Genomic DNA, 24,899 nt, shown 5'->3' with positions numbered 1-24,899 from the left:
TTATTTTAACATACTTTAAAATAGAATTTATTCCTGTGATGAAAAGCTGAATTTTTATCAGCTGTTACTCCAGTCTTAAGTGTCACATGATCCTTCAGAAATCATTCTAATATGCGGATTTATTATTAGAATGATCAATGTTGGATAATATCAACAGTTGTGCTGCCAAATATTTTTTGGAACCTGTGATTTTTTTTTTTTTTTTTTTCAGGATTCTTTCATGAATAACAAGTTTAAAAAGTACAGTGTTTATTCAAAATATAAAGATTTTATAACAATGTAAATTATTTATTATTAACTTTTAATAAACTTTTAATTATTAACTTAATACATCCTTGGTGAATAAAAGTATTAATTTCTTAAAAAAAAAAAAAAGAAACAATACAAATTTTTTTACATTAATATTATGTGGAAATAAAGCTTGATTAAAACGTCTTAAGAAACCAAGTCTTAAGAAGGAATTTGACCGGCCACACACACACTAATTAGTAATGACCTTGAGGCACACGCGTAAGTAATTGCTGTGATAGTATGAGGTCTTGTATTATTTCAGGAAGCGCGTTTTCCGAATCACACTACGGCGAAGGCTTGGCTCATGAATATTAATCATGTACTCTGACGTTCGACGTGGCCCCTACGACACCTGGCGAATGAACGAAACCTACTATGACGAAGGCACACCTTATGAATATTAATGACGCTACGTGTCTGCACGTTGCAGGAAGGTGACGAAGTACGCCCGTTTGCCCTCATTAATATTTATATACGCAGCCTTCGCCATAGTATGATTGGTCAGTTCCTCGCCGCTTTGCGGATTCTGCGCTGTCTGCTAAAGTACCGGGCGGGATTTCCGCAATACATTCAGTATGGCGAAGACCTACGATTATTTGTTTAAACTGCTGTTAATCGGGGATTCCGGCGTCGGGAAGACCTGTGTGCTGTTCAGATTCTCGGAGGATGCCTTTAACTCGACGTTTATTTCGACGATAGGTATTCATGCCTCTGTTTTAAAGGTTTTGAGCTCGGATTGTTTATAAACGTCAGGATGTGCTAACGGCTAAAGCTAATGGACTAGTAACTGTCTGTTAGCTGTTCTTGACTTTATGTGGATTGTTTCCTTTCTTAACTTTGACAGCTTGGCTGTTGTTTTGTCTTTTAACGAGTTATTTTGTGCAGTGATAAGGTGTCTATTTGGTGAACGTTTATACTGGTTAGCATCTAACGTTAGCTGTTCTGACAGAATGACTCAGATACTAAGTTAATAGATTTACATTTGTTTTCTTATTTTGTAAACTTAAATATCAAACGACTCGAATCATTAGATGAATATCCACTTTAAATTTTAAAAACTTATGCTTTGAAATCTGTTATCCTGTTTCACACACTAATAAGATGTTCAGAACTCAGTAGTTTACTGATATGATAATATGCATGTCTACTTTTAGTTAAATGGCTTTACAAATAACTTTTACTGTGGTAGTATTATGGTACAGTTATGCTAATATCAAATGATAATATAACTGTACTTTGATATATAGATACCATGGTGCTAAATGGTTACTATAGACTTTAACCGTGGTAATCCAAGTTACTTTGTAGAATTAAACTTCTAAAACAGTCGTATTGACATCTACATGTTCATAAATGTGATAATGCTATGGTAATATGTCTAAAACATGGTAATACTTTGGTACTTTTTGAGTGTATTGATGTAAATGGAACTTTTTTGTAATTAAAAGCTCAGTTATAACTTTATGATCAGTCAGTAATGTATAATTTTTAAGTAATGTGTTTACTAGGCATGCTTATGTTTTTATTACTTTGTAATATGAAAGGGTGATAAGAAATGTCTAGGTGATTTGATGCTTGGCTTTGCCATCATATGTTCATATAACATGCTCATATGCATCCTCTGGACATTTATTTGTATATAAAAACACAGTGATGTTGCTAGAAGTGGATATATTAGAAAAAAACACTGTATTGGGTTTGTTCTTCAGCCTATGACAGTTGTGCACTTACGTATTTTCTCTTCCAGGTATCGATTTCAAGATCAGGACAATAGAACTAGATGGCAAGAAGATAAAGTTACAGATATGGTGAGTGTCTACTCGTCTTTTCCTTCTAGTGTCACTCTCAGCACTAGTTGAACATTAGCAGATTACTGGAATGGCATGGGTGACTTCGTTTTCTTGAGAATTTTCTGAAGGAGCTGCTGTTTAACTAGTGAAACCACAAAGAGTTTAATTTCTCCTTTACGTAGCAGCACATGTTAGTGGTTGACTTTTGTCATTGTTCTAGTAAGGAGGAGGTCATCTTCCACTTTAACCGCATTTCAGCCGAACCGCAGTTACAACACTTGTATTGTTTGATGTTTACAGGGACACGGCAGGGCAAGAGCGATTCCGAACGATCACGACGGCATATTACAGAGGTGCAATGGTAAGATGATGCTGAAGTATGCACTCCATTGCTGTGTTTTTTTGCATGAAGCTTTGTGTCTGTTTCGGTGGTTAACCATCATATTGTGTAATGGTCTTTTTGATTTTTTTTTTTGTCAGACAAAAATAAAGTAATTGCGTTATACTAACACTTACTGACTTTGTTGAGGCTGGGTATGAGTACTTTTCCAAATCTTTTTTTTTTTTTTTTTTTTTTTTTGTTCTCTGATCTCAGGGTATCATGCTGGTTTATGATATTACCAATGAGAAATCATTTGACAACATCAAAAACTGGATCCGAAACATAGAGGAGGTGAGTGTCTCAGTGCCTTGTTTAGTTTCCTTAACAATACACTTCAGGTTTTAATGCTTCTGCTGTGTGCGGTGCTTGCTTAATATGCATAATCATCAGATTTTATCTGGTTTTTTTTTTGTTGTTTTTTTGCAATAACAGGTTATAAAATAAACAATTACACAAACAGTGAAGCATGGGTTTGACTCCCATGGAAATGGATGTACTGAGACAGCTGTAGACAGCTTTGGCTTTTTTTTTTTTCTTTTGACTCTAGGATCTTCCAGCATAAGATTTTAATAGAACATGTGCAATAAATAGTGTTTGAATACAAAAGCATGTGTTCTGTGAACATTTGTTACTGATGTCTAAACTACCAGTAACCTAATTACTATTCATTCATACTAGAAAAATTTAAAATGCACTACTAGTCAAAAGTTTTTGAACAGGAAGTTTTTTTTTTTAATGTTTTTTAAATAAGTCTCTTCTGCTCACCAAGCCTGCAGTTATTTGATCCAAAGTACAGCAAAGTGGTAAAACTGTTAAATATTTTTACTATTTAAAATAACTGTTCTCTATTTGAATATATTTTAAAATGTAATTTATTCTTGTGATCAAAGCTTGACTTTTTATCATCATTACTCCAATCACATGGTCCTTCAGAAATCATTTTAATATTCTGATTTGCTGCTCAGAAAACCTTTATTATTATAATTATGTTGAAAACAGCTGAGTAGAATTTTTTTTCATTTTTTTTTTATGAATAGAAAGTTCAGAAGAACAGCATTTATCTGAAAAAAAAATCTTTTGTAACATTAGAAATGTCTTTATCATCTTTTCATACTGACTCCAAGCTTTTGAATGGTCTTTGAATATTTCTATTCATCCGAGAATCCTGAAAAAAAAAGTACTCAACTGTTTTAAATATTGATAATAATAATAATCATCATCATCATCATCATCATCATAATAGTAGTTTCTTGAGCAACAAATTAGCATATTAGAATGATTTCTGAAGGATCATATGACACTGAAGGCTGGAGTTATGATGCTGCAATAAATTACATTTTTAAAATGTATATTCACAATATTACAGCTTTTGCTGTATTTTACTGGTAGTGTATGTAGTATTGCACATCCTTACCAGTAATGTTTGCATAATTAGTAGCAAATTATTACAGCTCATGTTCTTGTATGTTTTCAACCCAGCATGCATCAGCGGATGTAGAAAAAATGATTTTGGGGAACAAATGTGACATTAATGAGAAGAGGCAGGTGTCTAAAGACAGGGGCGAGAAGGTAAGCACATCATTTTCTTATATTTTTTCCTCCCCAAAAAACAGTTTGCATGTACTATATTATTTAAAGACTACAGCATTGATGCCACCTTCCACAGGAATGCATTTAGTTAATAATCTACTTGCACTACCACAAATGGCTAGAACGGCTAAACACTCTGAAATCATCCAGATAAATCATATTTGTGTTTTAAATACTAAAATCTGCCTGTATTCGTTTAGCTGGCGTTAGAGTATGGCATCAAGTTTATGGAGACGAGTGCAAAGGCTAATATCAACGTTGAGAATGTAAGTGTAAATGACTTTTATGAAGCTGATGATTTCATTTTCTTATCATATCTGCAGCTGATTGAGCGTTTAAAGGTCTAATCGAGACAGTGACGTTTTCTGCTCTATTTACAGGCATTCTTAACGCTCGCCAGAGACATAAAAGCAAAAATGGACACGAAATTGGTAAGACTTTCCCTTTCTATGCTTTACGTTTGTCTCAAAATGGATTTGGATTGATAATTTGGTAAGACTTTCCAATAAGGTTTCATTTGTTAATCTAAAAATTGTTTGTTTGTCATGTTTTAATGCATTATGTATTTTCAAAAATGGTAATTAAAGTTAAAATGCGTTGCGATATTTAAAGATACATGTCTGAGTACATGTCTAAGTCTGAAATTGGTTATTTGTCATGTTTTATATGTATTATATATTCAAGGTGATTAGTTATTACAATATAACTTGAATTATTAATTAGATGAGAACGCATTATGAGGAGGAATGCAATTTTTTAGTTTGTTTTTTAAAGAATTCTATTTTGCTCACCAAGCTGGCATTTATTTGATCCAAAATATTTTAACATATTTAAATAGGAAGCAGTTATTTTAAATAATTTTAAAATGTAGTTTATTCCTGTGATCAAAGCTGAATTTTCAGCATCATTACTCCAGTCTTCAGTGTCACATGATCCTTCTAATATGCTGATTTGCTGCTCGAGAAACATTTTCTTTATTGTCAATATTTAAAACAACTGAGTAATTTTTTTTTCAGGATTCTTTGAGGAATAGAAAGATCCGAAATCAACATTTATCTGAAATAAAAAGCATTTATAATATTATACACTATACAATTCAAAAGCCTGGAGTCAGTATAATTTATTTTTTTATTTTTTGGGAAAAGAAATGATAGAAATGAATACTTTTATTTAGTAAGGATGCTTTGAATTGATCAAACGTGATGATAAAGACATTTATAATGTTACAAAAGATTTCTATTTCAGATAAATGCTGTTCTTCTGAACTTTCTATTCGTCAAAGAAACCTGAAAAAAATCTGCTCAGCTGTTACCATTATAATAACGTTTTTTTTTTTTTTTTTTGAGTTGCAAATCAGAATATTAGAATGATTTCTGAAGGATCATGTGACTGGAGTAATGATGCCAAAAAATCAGCTTTGAAATCACAGGAATAAATTACATTTTTAAAATATATTCAAATAGAGAACAGTTATACAAATAGTAAAAATATTTCAATTTAACTCTTTTGTTGTACTTTGAATAAAAAAAAAATGAAGTCTTGGTGAGCAGAAGACACGTCCTCAAAAAGCATTAAAAAATCTTACTGTTCAAAAACTTCTGACTGGTAGTGCAATGTAAATAAAGGCTTCAGGTAAAGCATTACCACAATTTTCCTTTTGAATGAACAAACACAATGTCTCTTGCTCAGTATTACCACAGTTTCTGGCTAGCTCGAGTTGCAATGATAAAGTAAGAATCTTGAATCTGATGAGGTTTGTTTTTCTTTGCTCACACAGGAGGGCAACAATCCTCAGAGCAGCAACCACGGAGTGAAAATTACCACTGAACAGCAGAAAAAGAGCAGCTTCTTTCGCTGTGTGCTACTGTGAAGACCAAGGCCTTACTGTCCGCCGCCCGTGGGCTGGACACGACTGGACTATGCTCTCCCTCTTAGCACTCCTCTTCCTCCTTCCTCTTTTATCCCATCTCTCCTTCTCTGTCGCGCTCTTCTTCCAGCCCTAGGGCCGTCGGAGTCCCTGGCTCCTCTTATCTTCTTCCATTGACAGATTAGCGACGCCGATTCCTCTAGCTTACAACCCTTCCCCGACGAAACCATGGTGGGAAAGCATTGGTTCTACCAGTCAAGGTGAAGAGCTGCAAGCATCGTCACAGTCGTTCCTAAAGAAGATCCCATGTCTTTGCTTCAATCGCTCGGTTCGAGTGCACAACTGCCAAAATCGATCCATTCCTTCACGGCGACCTAGAAGTCGGGCCGCAGAACGTGATCTGATATTGAGCCAGTCTGAGAGTTACGTGGGACTTTCTTTATCATTTACATTTTATTTTTTTGCCCCTTATGCATTCCTTGACAATCACAGTAGGAATATTATAACCCACCTCTTAGATGCTTTATCCTTTCTTTCATTTTTTTAATAAAACAAACATTTTGCCGTTTCTGCCCCAGACCTGTTACGCAAAAGTGTTGCGTTCACAATCTTGGTGCAGTCAAGGTTTCATATTAAACGAATGAAGATCCTCCTTTTTATTCTTTAAGACATGTTTGCTGCCTCGTTAAAACTAACCTCCCTTCTTTTTTATTTAACATGCACATGAAGCTATTTCCAAATAGTGCAGTCTTTTATGCAGTAGCGCTAGCTTTCGTTTTAACATTCCTTCAACAAAATCCAAAACTCAGGTTTTATTATGACCTGAAAACATCCCAACATGAAAGCAAGTAATCGCGTGTAATCGAATGAAACTGACACGTAGCCCTCGATAGGATGCGGAAATCCTGCGTTTGTAGTATTAACAATTATGCGTAACCAAAAGCAATGAAAAAGGGTGACTGTGTAACCTGAAAAGCAGAGCTATACTTGAGAAAGCACCTCCCGTATACAGAAGTCCATGCACTTTATCAGTATCCTTTGTGTTGTGTGTAGTTTGTGCCAAGTGATAGTTTTGCATCATAAAGTCAGGTGTTTTTACATGGTTACATGGAGTATGACCTGCCGAATTCATGTTCGTTTTGAGATTAAGGCATTTTCATTCCCCCAAAGGAACAAGCCAGAGCTAGTTTTATGCATTGGCTGCTCTTGGTTCAGTTTAAGTTTCAGAATTAATAGTCTTCTATCAGTGGTTTTGTTAATTTGTTCATATTTCTTATGTATTATGAACGGACTGTACGTGTAGCACCTGAATTACAGTCCTACGGCATGTCAGTCTTATTATTTTGGGTTGCACAAGGTAAAAACAAACAGATCTGGTTCATATGACTAGGCTTAACTACCATGAATACAGTAATCCACCATTCCTGAGTTCTGAATAGTGTGTTGTCATAAGCACATGCTTATGCTTAACGCAAGAAATGCAATGAGATCCTTTATTTTGACCAGTTGTGTAGTTTTGACTTTGCATCGCAGTTTACTCAAATGTACGTTTTGTAATCATATTGTAAAATAAAACATGTCAGTTGGTGCTTTTGTGTTCACCAGCAATAGGTCAGGAAACTTTACCACAAGATTCAGCACCCATTAGCTTTGAATGAAAAAAATCTCCATTTAGAAACCGACAAAACGCGACAAGGTCAGATTTCACCCCAAAACCAGTTTTTGCATTTTGTTATTTTTAAGAATTAAGTTCCATATGCATAAAGTACAAATGGTTTACATATCAGGACAGTATGTGTTGTGCAACCTTTAAGAAAACATTGAAATGCATTTTTATTTTTGACATAATGAGAATTTGAGATTCTGTATATATGTTTTGGGGTGAAATGTGACCTGGATGTGTTTTTAAAGACCTAAAAAAACAAGAAGCACAGTGTTTGACTTTTTCCAGAGGTAAAAGTGCATGAAATTCTCTTCTTGCTGCAATATGGCGCATCCTAAAAATGGCCACTTTTCCTTTTTCCAAGCTTAAATATTGACTTGAAATGACTTCCTGTTTGCACCTTGTTCTCTTTCCACCTCAAGGAGATGCTGTTTTGGGTTTATATTTGCGTTAGAAGCGTATGTCGGCGTAACGGAGGTCATCTGTACCCATAGCATTTCCCTTCTCTCCCTGTCCAATAATGTCCCCAACTTGCCGTTTGTCTTAATAACTAATACTTGATCTTTCATTTTGGATCTATGCATCATGAAGGTGATACTGTTGACCTCCTGTATGTTTTGTCTGTGTGTGTGTTTATTATTTTCTATTGATGTCCTGTACATTGAAGCGTTGGCCTAGTTGCCTGTTCTTCGCTTTAGAGGACAGTCTGCTGTTTAAAAACATGTTAATGGACCTCAGATGCAACTTAATCTGGCCTTGGTAAAATAAAACGCAGTCAGCTGGCAAAACATTTTTATTGGATTTGCAAACCAACCAAGTGGAAAAGAACATTAGCAAACAGGTACCGCTTTCTGTCTTAACAAACGGCTTTGCAGTCATGTCGTGTTTATTGAGCAGCGTTACGTACGTCTGACGATCTTGCTGTTTAGTTTGTCTTGTATTTCTTGATTTGAAACGACTGTCATCCATATCATTTACAGAATCTTTTATATGACCATGTTTTCATTTGTCGATTGTGAGGTAACTGGGGAGATCGTAAATTACATTTTGGTATAAAAAAAAAAGAAGAAACAATTGTAAATAACTCTAAAAAGAGATCTACTTAAATTGTACTGTACTTTCTAAAAAAACATTGAAAAACTGATCTACAGTTTTTGTAGATATCTGTACTTTTGATTTATTAAAATAAGATTCTTTTAAGAGATGGATCTGTTTGTGTTTTTAATATTGACGGATGATTTCCTTTCAGGTGTTGATTGTGCTGTAGCCCATCTAAAAAAGCAGAACATTGTCTTGTTTTTATGTTTAAGAATCCTTAGAATTCATTAAAGTCTTTTTTTTAAATAATATTTGATATAAATACTCTTGTATTAGTACAGGTGCCTTCTTAATTTCTGTATTTTCAATTTGAATGTAAACTGCCATCTGTACCTGACTGAATCTGCAGCGAACGATCTAACATCATCTTTAGAAAGTAATATTCCTGTTGTTCAGTGTCCAGATGATCTTCATATCCGGATGTGGAAGGTGCTAGAAAAGAGAAGATTAAGACATTTTCTGGGTTAACATCTTATAAAAAATAAAATCTATAAAAACCATATATATATTGTTGATTAGTCAGTGTAGAATTGATTTACTTCGAAACAAATTTTACTAACAATTACAAGGAAATGGCAAGTAACACTTGAAATTAAACATGAACCTTTCAAGCAGGTTAAATCCAGGTAGTAGCAAAAGTTTGTATAAATTGAAATTGTAACTTGGATATACTTATTAATATTAAATCCTTGTCCTAGTTACGTTAGCACATAAAATATGTGATATTGGTTTATTTTAATTGGTGAAACCACCTATCAACAGGCTAGAAGTATTTGATATTAAAAAATGACAGCGATCCTAAATGGTTAAAATATTCTCATAAAAGTGAAAAAATGCTGCTGAAGGAGGAGGTGACATTTAATTGAAAAGACTGTCACGGGGGACAAGTTAATGTCATAGTAGATGATGTAACTAGAGTTTAAATGGTATTAAACCAGGATATTTCTTTAAAATGGTAAAAATGTGCTTACATTTTGTAACAAACTGAAATATATTTAAATCGAAGCACCAACATTACAAAGTGGAAATAAAAAAAAATAATATATTAAACCTTAAGAGTAATATACATGAATTAAAAAAAAATTAAATTAAAAATGAAAATATTAAAATAAAAACATTAATCAAAATTATAATTGTATATAAATAATACTACAATAAAACTGGTCCTTTCAAAACAGTGTTATTTTAGTATCATTGAGATCCCAGTTTTTATTAATATTTTGAAGTGTTTTTTTTTTTTTTTACATTTTCTGTTTTCATTTTAATTTCAGTTAAAGTTGAAAATAATTTTTGTGTTTTTGTCATTTTTATTTGTATTTTCTAAATATATAGTTTTTACTCATTTTATTTCAGTTTTAGTTTAAAATAAAACAGATTTAATATATTAAACCTTAAGAGTAATATACATGAATAAAAAATGACAAAACATTAAAATGAAATTAAAGCTGAAAATATTAAAATAAAAACATTAATAAAATGTATAACTGTATGTAAAAAATACTAAAATAAAACTGGTCCTTTCAAACCAGTGTTATGTTAGTATCATTGAGATCCTAGTTTTTATTAATATTTTGAATTAGCTTTTTTAATTAATTAATTTTTTTATTTACATTTTCTGTTTTCATTTTAAATAAAAATAATTTTAGTTTGTTTTTGTCATGTTTATTTATATCATTGACATCCTAGTTTTTATAAACATTCTGAATTAGCTTTTTGTACATTTTTTGTTGTCATTTTAATTTTAGTTAAAGTTGAAAATAATTTTTGTTTTTGTCTTTTTTTTTAATATAGTTTTTATTCATTTTTTTTCAACTAAATTAAATGAGAAATGCAGGTGAAATAAAACAAGTTTCATTTTATTTTTTATTTTATTAAATTGTATTAATTTATTATTTAAAACAGATCATCAGTTTAAGTGAACATTATTCAGTTAAATCCAAAGCATCATTCTGTTACAGTTTTCATTCCAAACTAGCTTTTTTTTTACCATTTGCATTTGCATTTTTTCATGTTAATTTGAGTAAAAAAATAAATAAAAAATAACTAAATGAAATGAGAAATGCTGCCTTGGCAACTAGCTGAAACAAAATAAGTTTAAGTTTTTTTTAACGTTTTTTTTAATGGTTTTTGTTAACTAAAATAATGCTTTTTCAAAGAGAACATTACGTGATCATTATTCAGTGAAATCCAAGGCATCATTCTTTTACAGATTTCATTCCAAACTAGTTTTATCTAGCAGAATCAATGTTAAGCATGATTTTCAGTGTATAGTTGTTACCTGAGGAAGTCAGGCGCTCTCACGATCATGTGCTGGAAATCCTCTAGAGACAGTCGGCCGTCATTGTCCAGATCAGCTTCATCAATCACCTTCTCACACACCATCCTCACCTCATCCTCAGTCAACTCGTTACGTGTCAGTTTATTTAAAGTTTTTTCCAGATCTGATTTACAGATGAAGTCATCATTGTTGAAGTCTAAAGGAAAGAACGAGGGTGAGCAGCATTAGAAAACACTTCAGTTGGGTTCAGTAAGCAAATAAAGCACTTTTAGAATAAATAAATATTTATAATATTTAAAAACATTTAATGTTTACAATGTAGCTACCAATAAAATAAAGCATTTTAATATAGCTTTTAAATTGCCTTTAAGAATTATTTTTAGTTTATTGTAATGTAGAAAAGAAATACTTTTAAAAGTTGTATTTAACACTAACAGTCGACACATTAAACCTTTAAATGCGAAGACATTTCACAATGCATGAGTTACAGATGTACTCATTTATTGACCTATTTTATTGTTACCAACTACATTTTTAAACATAAATTAATTTATTAATTAATTTTAAATGTCTGTTTATTTTTTAAATATAATATATTTTTAGTAATATTTTATTTACTTTACATTTATCATATAATTTATTTTATAGGGCAACCCTAATCCACCATGGTTTAAATATTTTATCACTGAATCCTTAGTTGCGTTGAGTCTGAATAAGATGCATCAGTTCAGCATACTCTCTTGCTGAAATCATTGATCTCTATTGTTTGAGAGCGTTATCATTTACCCCGCGTTAATATTGCATGAGTACAGTTTTTTGATGACAGCAGCAGATCAGGTTTTCTGAGATCTTTTATTCTGTCGTTTAATTAGACAGACATGAACACAGATATGTAGTTCCCTCATTAATGAACTTGTGAATTATTGATATTCTTGAGTCAGTTAAGGTTCTGCAGATTCATCTCTACATGAATAGGAAAAGAAGACTGAGGTCAGGTTATAGTATCAAATGACTGCACATACGCTGCCATGAATACAAAAAACTTTTGTTCGTAACTAAAACTATTAAAAAAATAAATTAATTGAAACAAATCTGAAATAAAAAATTGAAAAGCTTACCTTGGCAACTGACTGAAATAAGTTTAAGCTGAAGAAGCGCTAAAACTATAAAATTACTGGAAATAAATAAAAACTAAAACAAAAATGAATTAAAACTAAAAGAAAAACCTAAATAGTAGCCATGTGTATAAACTACCAGTCAAAAGTTTTTGAACAGTAAGATTTTTAATATTTTTTCGTCTCTTCTGCTCACCAAGCCAGCAAAAACAGTAAAATGCAGAAATATTGTTAGAATTTAAAATAACTGTTTTCTATTTGAATATATTTTTAAATTTAATTTATTCCTGTGATTAAAGCTGAATTTTTAGCATCATTACTCCAGTCACATGATCCTTCAGAAATCATTCTAATATTCGGATTTGCTGCTCAAAAAACATTTATTATTATTGTAATGTTGAAAACAGCTGAGTAGAATTTTTTCAGGTTTTCTGATGAATAGAAAGTTCAGAAGAACAGCATTTATCTGAATTAGAAATCTTTTGTAATATTATAAATATCTTTATCATTACTTTTGATCAAGTTAAAGCATCCTTGCCACATAAAAGCAGTAAATTGATAATAATAATAATAATGAATGTTTCTTGAACAGCAAATCAGCATATTAAGACTGATTCCTGAAGGATCATGTGACACTGAAGACTGAAGTACTGATGCTGAAAATTTAGCTTTACATCACAGGAATAAATTAGATTTTAAAATATATTCAAATAGAAAAGAGTTATTTTACACAGTAAAAATATTTCACAATGTTACTGTTTTTGCTGTACTTTGGATGAAATAAACAGGCTTGGTGAGCAGAAGAGACTTCTTTAAAAAACATTAAAAACCTTACTGTTCAAAAACTTTTGACTGGTAGTGTAGATTTTATATATAATATAAATGGCAAGAGCACATAAAATACAAAAATACCACAAAAAAAAAAAACCCTAATTCATAAAAACTATACTAGTATATGAATAATACAATTACATTCTTTAAACAATTGCTGAATAAATGACATTACATAAAAATCACATTAAAAAAAATATGAACTTGAGGTTTGGGTTCTCTTTAGAAGGAAGGTATATCTTGCCTAGAAACCTTAAAAAATGTAAACTTTGTAAAAAGTTTAAAAATTAAAGGTGAAGTCCACTTCACCAGATTCTCATATAATGTACTCACCCCCTTGTCATCCAAGATGTTCATGTCTTTCTTTCTTCGGTTGTAAAGAAATTATGTTTTTTGAGGAAAACATTTCAGCATTTTCTCCATATAATGGACTGATATGGTGCCCCCGATTTTGAACTTCCAAAATGCAGTTTAAATGCGGCTTCAAACAATCCCAAATGCGGTTGTAAATGATCCCAGCCGAGGAAGAAGGATCTTATCTAGGAAACGATAGGTTATTTTCATTTTAAAAAATACCATTTAAATACTTTTTGATCTCAAACGCTCCTCTTGCCTTTCTCTCCCTATATTCAGTGTATTCTGCCTCAAGACAGTTAGGGTATGTCGAAAAATTCCAATCGTATTTTCTCCCTTAACTTCAAAAATCATTTTAAAATCATCCTACATCACTGCAGAAGTTCCGACCCAGTCTTTACAAAGTGAACATGCAAAGAAGATCAAACACCCTTAACAAAAAAAAGATACAACAGCGATATAGGACAATTTCGAAGTTGAGGGAGAACATGAGGTGGGAGTTTTTCGACATACCCTAACTGTCATGAACTGGAACAAAACAAAAACAGGCCAGTCAGAGTCTAAGACGAGCCTTTGGCATTAAAAAGTATATAAACTGTATTATTTTTATTAAAATAACCGATCGTTTCTCTAGATAAGGCCTTTCTTTCTCGGCTGGGATCGTTTACAATCGCATTTGTGATCGTTTGAAGCCGCATTTAAACTGCATTTTGGAAGTTCAAACTCGGGGCACCATATCAGTCCATTATATGGAGAAAAATGCTGAAATGTTTTCTCAAAAACATTATTTCTTTACGACTGAAGAAAGAAGGACACGAACATCGTGGATGACAAGGAGGTGAGTAAATTATTTGTAAATTGTTGTTCTGGAAGTGGTGTTCTCCTTTAAGTTAACGTTACTGGAGATTGAGCAAAAAACATTTTCAGTTGTTAAATGCGTGTGTTATAAGATTCGGTGTTGAAAAAAGTTGCTCATTTTATGTAGAATCAAACCTTGGGTTTAAAACTGACCGTAGATTTTAAAAGCGTAATAGGCCTTCAGGTCCCGCGGTGCCATTTCACTCAGCACTGAAAACATGTCCAGAAAGTCGTCCAAAGTCATGTTTCCTTCTCCGTCCTCTGAGAAAACCTCAGCGATCCTCTGCCTGAATGGGTTATCCTACATAAAACACGACATTGTCTTCATAAAAGTATGTTCAGTAGCCCAAAAAAAAGTATCTAGACGGGTAAATCCGAACTCGTGAATATTCGTAAAATCCCATTCGTACGTTCTCGTACGATCTCGGCCCAGTGACGGTTATATTTAGTATTTAGGGGCGGGGTTTGGAAAGGATCTTCATGCTTATTTTTTGTTTGTTAATTTTTTTTTTTTGGGGGGGGGTATGATTCTCGTCATACGAATTCAAACGAAATCAACACATATATAAGTGGAAATAAATCGTCTTTACATGCAGTGTCCATTTACAAGAGCTGCTTTGTTATTAAAAACGACAGTTTTTTTTACAGTGAATTATAGGTAAATATCGACCCCATCCAGCGTCATTTTTCATTTCTGTCTTATGAAATATCCCCTTCATATTTCAATATGAGTAACGGCTGCAAACGATTCAGTGAACTGTCCGAATGAATCAAACTGAACCGAACCGAACAGAGTGATTCATTCGCGATTCATCTGGCGTAGCTAGCTCTTTTTCTAAAAAGCAGATTGAAAACACACACACAAAATATTATTGGAGGTTCCTCATATCGTTATATTGTTCATAAATTACTTTTTTTTTTTTAAATATATATAATATACAGTGCTGGGAAGGTTACTTTGGAAATGTAGTAGGTTACAGATTACAAGTTACTTGATTTAAAATGTAATAAGTAGTGTAACTTTTCAATTACTTTATTAATGTAACTTGTTACTTTCAATTACTTTTTGATTACTTTTCTAAATTTCTAATATTTTCAACTGTTAATCATTTGAAACATTTAAACCAGGCAGAGTTAACCTTACAGTAGCACCAAACACTGATTACTGTCAGACTTTCAAAATCCTTTATCACTTGAATTAAGATTATAATAAGTAAGGGATAATATAGATCTTTATTTTGCAATAACAACTGGCTGAATGTACATTATCTCACTTATTACACAGCTGCTTGATAGATTATTTAGATGTTTCATGTCAAAATTATTAGACACAAAACACTAAGTTGAAATATTTGAACGCAAAGCTTCCATGAAGAAATCAGTTGCTGGCAAACGGCAAGTTCAAACTAGACATTTTAGGGACACAGTGCAGTCATACCACTTTTCTTACACAACATTTCACCACATAAATAATTAAGTAGTAGTACTAGTTTGTTAGTTATCTTATAATCCATTACAGTGTACAAAAAAAAATGGCAGCAGCTGCGTTTGTATGAAACAATAGAGCGAGTCCACGATACCAGGATGACAGAAATAAGAAATTGTACACATAATATTGAATTAAGCTTTAATATTTTATTAGCTAATCAAACGCAAAGTTTCCGCCAAGAAAATTCTCAAACATATAGCACTGACTTAAGTTGCCCCGGGTCTGAGCTGTGTAATAATTGAATTTAAAGCACAGGCACCACAAATTCAGGCTTGTTTTTTTTCTTACTTGTTTTTTTGGGGCTTTTTGTGCCTTTTATTGTGATAGGACAGTAGAGAGATGACAGAAAAGAGCTGTGAGGAGAGAGGGGAGCGGGATCGGCAAAGGACCTCGAGACGGGAATCGAACTCGGGTCACCGTGAGCACAGTAGCGCTATATGCCATAACAAGATCATAACATAAATAACATCATAACAAGAAATAGTTTAATAGCTATGATACTGGGTTTGAAATCAAATGTTTGCATAGTTATGACAGAAAACACTAGCATCTAACAATGCGTTGGAAAATCATCTTAAAAATAAAGTTTATGCATAAACCCAAATAGGAAATAAAACAGTTAATCAGCGAATAAGCATGTGTCCTGTGTCCTAAACTCCTGAAACATTGGTGTGTCATTTTAGAGCAGTCAATGCAATTTATGAAATAAGTCAATTAAGTCTGTAAGTGGGGGTGGGGGTGTGAAAAAATTCAGATGTAATCCGCTTTGTAATCACTGGCATTTTTTAAAAGTAACTGTAATTTAATTACATAGTTTTTCTCAGTAACTGTAACTAATTACAATTACAGTTATTTTGTAATTAAATTACGTAATTCCGTTACATGTAATTAGTTACTCCCCAACACTGATAATATAATATCATAGGATCACGTGTCTATATTTGCGTGTCTCCAAATGCTTCTACCTCTTCGTTAATACAGACACTGGATTAAACTAAGCTAAACTGATGGTTCTCTTGAGTTAAGGGGATCTGATAACGCTTAACCCCACCAAGACTGCGATCAATTAGTAGGTGGTTCATAATTAATGAGGAACAGGAGTGAGATGCACCGTAGCTACCTTCAGCTCCGGCATGCTGCCAATCAACTCGTAGGGCAAACGCACGTCCGGTTGGTTCGTGTAGTCCAGCGGCACGAGCTGCGGAGCTAAATCACGGTATCGATGAAACAGTCTGAGGAAAGACACAAACATTCACTGACAACTCTTCTTCAACTAAGTAAGCTCAGATGCCTTTTAGTTACAGCCATATAATAGCAAGTATTTAATACCACAGTAAACTTACCTCAGAATTTCTTTTCTGGTAAAATAAGTGCAGTCCTACAAAAATAAGAGATGCAAAAACATGCAATGGTTTACTAATCAACATTTCTACTCAAGCCCTACCTTCATGCAAATGCTTTATAATTGTGTGAAGAAAAATGATAATGAGGTGCAAAGCATACATGCATATTCATGAATATAGCTGTTAACAACCATTTGAATATCAATTCTCAGTATTATCTTGGCCATTTTAACTTTTTGCATATGATGTATACACTATTGTCCAACAGTTTGGGGTTAGTAAGATTTTTTTTAAATAAAATTAATAATTTTATTCAGCAACAATGCATTAAATTGATCAAAAGTGTCAGAAAAGACATTTATAATGTTAGAAAAGATGATGATAAATGCTGTTCTTTTGAACTGGTTTCCAAAAACATTAAGAAGCACAACTGTTTTTAACATTTATAATTATAATAAATGTTTCTTGAGCTGCAAATCAGTATATTAGAATGATTTCTGAAGAATCATGCGACACTGAAGACTGCTGAAAATTCAGCATTGCATCACAGGAATAAATTACATTTTACAATATATTCACATAGAAAACAGTTCTATTAAATGGAAATAATATTTCACAATTTTACTGTTTTTATTGTATTTTTATTCAAATAAATGCAGCCTCAGTGAGCGCTTCTTTCAAAATCGTTACACATTTTACTGCGCCAAAAGTTTTGAACAGTGTGATATCAAAAGTTATGACTGACCTGATATGCGTCCAGTTGCTGGGATGTAAAGATGGTCTGTTTGTTCCCCATTCCTGCAGCTCCATGGCAAACTGGCTCTCGACTGCAGCCGAATGCCAGCAGATATTTCAGATATGAAATACTGGCACAAAAGGCCGCAGTGAGACATGGCAGATCAGGTGTCGGCCGCTGCGAGGCCTTTAGTTCTCTGATAATGGCAGCATTTCATCATTTCGCTGCCATGAATGGCGGTCTCTTTTGGACGTGAATGCGTCCTGTCGGTCAAGGGGAGTGCAAGAGGAGAGCGGGGGAGACATCTGAGCGTCAGATTACCGACCCGTTCACATGCTGGGACCGCTGGAAATATGCTGCTGGGGTGAAATAATGTACAACAATATTCAGTGTTCATATTTACAGAATTATTGTGTGATAGAGAGGAATTTAAGGGCACATGAAGAGATTTCTGCTGACAACAAACTGAGAACAAACTGACCCTCCAAAAAACTTAAAATATCACTGTATATATAAAAATGAAAATTATATATATATATATATTATTTGATATAAAAAAAGACTTGATAACATCAAACAAACAAATAAAATAAAATTACCAAATTTAATACAAGCTAATTTTTAAGGATTGCTATGACAATTAAGCATTTTTTCTGTCCCAAATACATTATTAATTTAGCTTTATTTATATATTGTTGGACTTTTTATTAATATTTTGATTTAGATTTTATTTTTATATTTTCAGTTTTATATTTCAATTTTTGTCTCATTTTTAAAAACTAGAAATAAATAAGATGAAAAATGTCTAAACAGAAAAATGTCTAAAATAAAAAAGTCAAATTTGGAACAGTAGAATTATTATCGTTTTTATTAATATTTTGAATAAGATTTTATTTTAAGATTTTTGTGATTTTATAAGTGAGGTTTTTTTTTTTTAGTTTTAGTAATTTTAGTACTTCACCTTAAACTTATTTCAGTTAGTTGACAAGGCAACATTTATACTTTTAGTTGATTTATTTATATATATTACATTATTTATATATTTGTATATATTATAGTTTTTATTAATATATTGAATTAGATTTCATTTTTAGATTTTTGTAATTTTATGGTGCTTTTGTTTGTTTGTTTGTTTGTTTTTAAAACATTTCTAAATAGTTTTTATTTAACTTTTAGTCATTTTTGTACTTCACCTTAAAAATATTTCAGTTATTGACAAGGCTACATTTATACTTTTTTTTTTTTTTTAGCTTTTTCCCCCCAGTTTCTATTAAAATTTTTGTATAATTTTTTAAAACTAGAAATAAGTAAACAAAAGACTCATTTTGGATTTCTATGATAATTAGGCATTTTTTCTGTACCAAATACTTATTACCAGTGTTGTTTTAGTATTATTTATATATTATACAATTAATTTTTTTATATATATATATATATATAAAATGAGTTTTTTAAAAAAATCATTTTATTTTTATTGTTTTTTTTTTTTATTATTTCTAAATAACTTTTATTTCACTTTTAGCCATTTTAGTACTTCACCCTAAACTTATTTCAGTTAGTTGACAAGGCTGCATTTATACTTTTCTTTTCTTTTCTTTATTTTTTTTCAGTTTCCATTTGAATTAGAAATAAATAAGTAATAATAAATTATATGGATAATTTATTTAATAATTAATAAATAATTATAATTTTATAGTTTTTTAAAATAATTTCAAAATATTTTTTATTTAGCTTTTAATCATTTTAGTACTTCACCTTAAACTTACTTTAGTTTTTCATTTTTATAATTTTCTTTTTTTCCATCTAATGTTTTTCGTTCCGCTTTTTATCAATTAACAAAATGTATTTGTTTATAGCTATAGTTAACAATAACAACACTGCTCATTACTGTAATGTGTCTGAACGTTTTATATTTGACATTTCCCCCATTATTCTCTTATTTCTTTCTTTTTTGAGGGGTGAAATGTCACCCAGTCCTGAGTTTGGTGACACTTGTTTCTTTCATCCTGATTTCAGTCATGTTAAAGTGTTTTGACTAGAGATCTCATGAAAAGCAGCCTGGTGTATTGTGTTTATATCTGCAAATGCATCTCAATTATGGCATTAAATATGCAAGCACTGGTGCGTTGGCGCACTATTGTGAGTTGAATCGGTTGGCACGGAGGCTGAATGGTATCAGTTGATCTTGCAGCTGTTTACCTGCTGTTCTTTTACTTTCTCTCTACCTGTCACCTGTTGCTTTTGTTGCCACTTTTTCTATAGGATCACGTGTGAAAACATGTCTGGAGGGATTCAGGTCAGATGCTAAAACCAACTCTGTCCTTCATTTTTGTGTAAGAATTTATTTAGACTTTATAATAGTTCACAACATGCAATATACAAATGTACATCTTTTACAAGCGACCAACTCAAGCTCCTCCATATATTAAAATTTGATATCTATTTACATATTTTACAATCCCATCCTGCCACAAAAGTCCAGTCCAGATTTGTGACTGAGCTCGGAGCATGAACGAGGTCTGTCAGTGACAGCCGCAGCTGCCGGCCACCATATCATCATACTGCTTCAGCACCACGTTCTCATCGTCGTCAAAGTACAGCAGGTTAATGCTGAAGAGTTTGTCAGGCACGCAGCAGGGCGTCTCGATGCCTTTGGTCAGTTTGAGGGCGTTGATGATGGACTGGACCGTGGCGTGGTTGGTTGGTCTCATGTTTTGACCCAGGGGAAACGGACAGGAGCCTTTGCAGTGGTACGCGTTGTATCCGCGCGGAGACACGATCCACCCCGACCAGCCGATCTCTTCAAAGTCCACGTAGAGTGGCAGACGCTGACACGGCATCTTCTCTCCGCTTTCATCGTAGTCAAGTGAGCGAGCGCTACGACGGGCCGTTGCTGAGATAGGGAGGCTGGGAAACGGGAGACTGGGTCTAACGGGAGAATCATCTGAATCTGAATACAAAGAGAAAACATTTAGATGTCATGGACCTCCAGATATGATCAGGGGTTTAAGGGTTTAGGGGTTAAGGTTAATTTTAGTCACCTATTATAACCCTGTTTCTATTACATTACTACATTTTTTTCCTACTCTCTGTAGCACTGTATTGTTAGATGCATTGTATTATTTACGTTTTAGAATTTTATTAAATTAAAAAAATGTATTAAACTTTTATTAAAATTATTTATCTTTTTCACTTTATTTTTATTCACTATAACCCTGTATTTAATTATTTACTTATTTTATTATTATTTATTTGTTTTTATTTAAACTTTTCCAGGTTTATTTTATTTTATTTTATTTTAAAGTATAAGGTTTCTATTACATTAATAATTTTTTTACTACTCCCTATAGTACTGTACGGTTAGATGCATTGTACTATTTACGTTTTAGAATTTATTTATTTAATTAAAAATGTTATTAAACTTTTATTCAAATCTTTTAATTTTTTTACTTTATTTTTATTCACTATAACACTGTATTTTATTATTTATTATTTTATTATTATTTATTTGCTACATATTTACACGGTTTTTATTTAAACTTTTCCAAGTTTTATTTTTTTTTTTAAAGTTTAAGTACTTCAGTATTTCAAGCAATGAAAATGATTTTTTTGTTTTACGTTTAATTTAATTTGACTGTAATAACCCTGTTTATATTACATTACTAAATTATTTTCTGCTGTAATGTTACATTTATTGTATTAGGTAAAAAAATATGATTTACGTTTTTGTTTAAATTATTTTATTGTTATTTATTTTAACTCCATTTATTTATTTTGATTTAATTTTTATTAATTTTTTTATTTAAATTTTATTAATTTTTTTTTATTAATTTATTTGTATTATTTATAAAACATTGAATTTGAATGTAATATTTTTTATATTTTTCATTTTTTATATTATTATATTTTTATTATTTGCTTATTTGAATTTATTGTTATTATTTATTTAAGTATTTATTGTTTTATTTTATTTTTTCTTCAAACTTTTCCACAGGTCCCCAAACTTCCTGGTTTAGGACAAGATGTGTTTATATGAATCCCTACATCCTATGCTATCGCTCATGAAGCTCTCATTTGAGATTACTGTAGAAAAACATCTGAGAAGCAGACTATCTCAGTCTATCTCAGAGACAAATATGTCATACCTTTAGGTATGATTTCCAAAGAAGCAGCCCGTCTGCCATCATCAGTGAAGAGGACCAGCATGGGCTGTTTACTGTGATGGTGGTTACGACCCGATGCAAAACGCACGGTTTTCAGATCCGTCTGAAGACCTGCTAAAGTCCTGACTGAGACCAGGAGACCCAAATTACTGCCCTCATCTGTCATCCAGGAGCGAACCTTTGAGATATAAAACATATTTATTATTATGTATGAATTTGCACAGGGAACTCTTTGGGTGTGTTCTAAAACCTTTTCAGCTCCCTTCTAATGCAACATTTTAACTCACTTATCAAAGGCAAGGTTACTAAATATGAGAAAACCTCTCAGAGAGTGTGATTTTATTCATACTTACAGCTTGAGTAATGGTAAAAACCTCCCAGCCGCTGGAATGGATGGGCACCAGCCTGGATGAAAGAAGCTTCTTCCCTTGTGAGACGTTCTTCTTGCTGCTATCAAGAATCTGATAGACACTCACCTGCATAAAAACATCACTGAAATGATTAACCTAAAGAGCTTTCTTTTAGAAACGCATCATTTTGTTTTGGGACTGTAAATACCTGACAGAAGTGATGCCTGTTGAACGTAAGCGACGCTTGTGGTCGGAGCTTGAACAGATGAAGCTCAGCCGTGAGGATCTTCTCACTCTTAGCCACCGTAGACATGTTGAAGAGATACTCGATTTGGTCGCTGTGCACTAAAAAAGATAAGTAATGGTGAGAAATGACCCATAATCACGCATACTTTATACATATTTCACACCATCCCCCAATCTCAATATTCAGATTAGCAGCTGATCAATATGGGTCTTAATGAGCCATTCTCAAAACATTTCAATACATTTAGTCTCCCAACCTTGAATATTTATGTACATGATTGATTAAAGGTAAACTTAACACTAAAACACACAATTATACACTCTTAAGGTCAACAATTTAAGTAAAATATGAAATCATTACATTTTTGTTTACTTATTTTGATTAAATGTTTATCAAATTGTTAAAAAAAAGATGCTATAGACATGTTTAAATATTTTAATTTTGTAATCAAATTAATTTTGTACACAAATATACCTACTTTTGATAAAACTGCAAAATAAATAAATAAATAAATAAAATAATAATAATAATAATAAAATTTAATTATTGTTATATTTATAATTATTATTTCTAATGAATTCACATTTAGTCTTCTAATCTTGAATAGTTAGGTACATGCTTGCCTGAAGTTAAACACTAAAACATACAACTAAACTTAAAGTTTTAAGTATATACTCTTATGCAATTCCAAAATTTAGAAAATTAAAATAAAATAAAGTATCATAACATTGAGTATTTACTTGATTTTTTTGTTGATTGAACACTTCTCGTAATTTTAAAAAAGGGCTTTTGGTTAAATTAGTTTTTAATAGTTAAATTAGTATTTAATCTGATAGAAAATGTGAAAAAAAAAAAAAAATTAAAACAGATAAGAGTGAATAATAAGGGAAAGATTTAAAAAATCTCAGGATGCACCTTATGAAGCAGGATAATTATAGTTAACTAAAACTAAAAAATAATAATAATAATAATAATAATAATAATAATAATAAACACTTTGTTACTTAATAAAAACATAAATAAAATGTTAACTGAAAATATAAAACGCAACTTATTTTATTACAGCTAGTTGCCAAAGGATCATTTATTATCATTATTTAGTTTAACTTGATATACTAAAATACTAAAGCTAAAGCTAAAACTAAACAACAACAACAATAAAACAATTCTATTATATACGCATTTTATTTAAAAAAACAAAAACACAAAATTACCAAAACTGTAACTAACACTAAAATTTAAAAAACGAAGAATACAAAAATAAACATAAATTTGGTAAGAGAAAAACTCTGTTTTGTTTTCTCCAATTACACTTGTGGCAAAAAACGCGGAAGATCACAAGTGCTTCCCAACGTTTTTTTATCCCAAATGTGCTTTTTATATTCACTGTATCGCAACAAATCAATAAAGTAATCAATGGTTTATCTTACGTTTATCGAAGAAGCTGCGAACGGTGTTTCCCTCCAGGAGCGTCGGGTCTTTGGTGACTCCATCCACATCCGCGATGGTGTTGTACAGGTCCAGCATGTACTGAGGAGGCTGTTTGTGTCCTCGAACCAAAGCAGCAGGAGGATCCTCCATCCCAAACACCTCCAAAAGCCTCTTGATGGCCTCCGAGCGCACTTCTTCAGACTCGTTTTCCAGGTGATTCAAAGACGGTCGGCCGATGGCGAGTCCCACAATGGAGATCCAGATCACTGCGGCCAACATGTTCACTGATTCTCAAGAGATGTTCTTTGGTTGCTGGAGCTGGAATGAATGAGACACCGCCAGATTGGCAGGGCTTTATATGATGTTGGCAAAGTCTTCAGTCAACAGCCATAAAGAGCTGCTATTTAGTCGCAAATGTAAATCAACAATCAGCGAATGTAAAGCAAATCTAATGGCGGTGTTAACAAGGTGCGAACTGGACTGGTGGTCCTGTGGGGAGATCCTGAGAGGAAATTAGTGTTTATCTACTGTGCTGTTCTGTAAATAACCTCTGTACATGTCGATTTAAGAAATAAAATAGTTGAATTATATAGAAGATGTTTAATTATATTACATTTTGTCTGTTTAGGTAGCGTGAGGTAGATTTGGCGCGAAGTTTGCTCACCGCGGGCGGTTTACTTCCTTCAAAATGGATCCATTAAGTTAGACAAAGGAGGATAATGTGATACAGGAACAACAATTATTTCCACAAACACTGTGAGAAGATTCCAGCATGTGCCCTGTGTTTTCATGTTAATGGCAAACACACCTGCTCAAATAGAGATTTGAATCTGAGCGAATTAAAACCGCCTCATTTTTAAACCGCCACGCCGGACTGGATTTCGCGCGGCTCGTATGTTAATGAGAACATTAATTTGTATAAATGGGCTCAATAGGTAGTTAATGTAAGTGTGAGTGATTTTGCTGGGTGGTTTAAACTGGTTTAATTTCGCATCTGTAGGTGTTTGTTTTCATTAGGGGCTC

General features: G+C 32.2%; 3 protein-coding genes across 4 annotated transcripts; 1 reads left to right on the top strand and 2 right to left on the bottom strand.

The window, feature by feature from the left end:
* The first annotated feature begins 815 nt into the window (after nucleotides 1-815).
* rab8a (RAB8A, member RAS oncogene family) lies at nucleotides 816-8,783 on the top strand. Its single transcript, XM_051133612.1, has 8 exons — nucleotides 816-990; nucleotides 2,039-2,099; nucleotides 2,382-2,442; nucleotides 2,677-2,754; nucleotides 3,943-4,032; nucleotides 4,254-4,319; nucleotides 4,434-4,484; nucleotides 5,831-8,783. The coding sequence occupies exons 1-8, from the start codon at nucleotides 867-869 to the stop codon at nucleotides 5,921-5,923; spliced, it is 624 nt and encodes a 207-aa protein (XP_050989569.1). The 5' UTR covers nucleotides 816-866; the 3' UTR covers nucleotides 5,924-8,783.
* cib3 (calcium and integrin binding family member 3) lies at nucleotides 8,639-17,794 on the bottom strand. Of its 2 annotated transcripts, XR_007829562.1 has the most exons (7): nucleotides 17,695-17,794; nucleotides 16,950-16,984; nucleotides 16,727-16,838; nucleotides 14,271-14,418; nucleotides 10,960-11,155; nucleotides 9,015-9,113; nucleotides 8,639-8,855 (listed from the first exon to the last, which is right to left on the bottom strand). XR_007829562.1 is itself a non-coding variant. In XM_051133595.1 (6 exons), exons 1-6 carry the CDS (start codon nucleotides 17,743-17,745, stop codon nucleotides 9,092-9,094), a joined length of 564 nt encoding a protein of 187 aa, XP_050989552.1. In that variant the 5' UTR covers nucleotides 17,746-17,794; the 3' UTR covers nucleotides 8,639-9,091. The 2 variants fall into 2 exon arrangements, 1 of the variants encoding a protein (XP_050989552.1); XM_051133595.1 differs by having other exon boundaries at nucleotides 8,639-9,113.
* A 2,304-nt stretch (nucleotides 17,795-20,098) lies between these two features.
* On the bottom strand, nucleotides 20,099-24,647 carry admp (anti-dorsalizing morphogenic protein). Its single transcript, XM_051093182.1, has 6 exons — nucleotides 24,541-24,647; nucleotides 23,876-24,194; nucleotides 22,407-22,543; nucleotides 22,202-22,324; nucleotides 21,831-22,026; nucleotides 20,099-20,635 (listed from the first exon to the last, which is right to left on the bottom strand). Exons 2-6 carry the CDS (start codon nucleotides 24,153-24,155, stop codon nucleotides 20,208-20,210), a joined length of 1,164 nt encoding a protein of 387 aa, XP_050949139.1. The 5' UTR covers nucleotides 24,156-24,194; nucleotides 24,541-24,647; the 3' UTR covers nucleotides 20,099-20,207.
* Nucleotides 24,648-24,899: the final 252 nt, after the last annotated feature.

This window comes from Labeo rohita, chromosome 2, assembly GCF_022985175.1.
Source record: "Labeo rohita strain BAU-BD-2019 chromosome 2, IGBB_LRoh.1.0, whole genome shotgun sequence".
Taxonomy (NCBI): Eukaryota; Metazoa; Chordata; class Actinopteri; order Cypriniformes; family Cyprinidae; genus Labeo; species Labeo rohita.
This window is presented reverse-complemented; position numbering and strand designations above follow the sequence as displayed.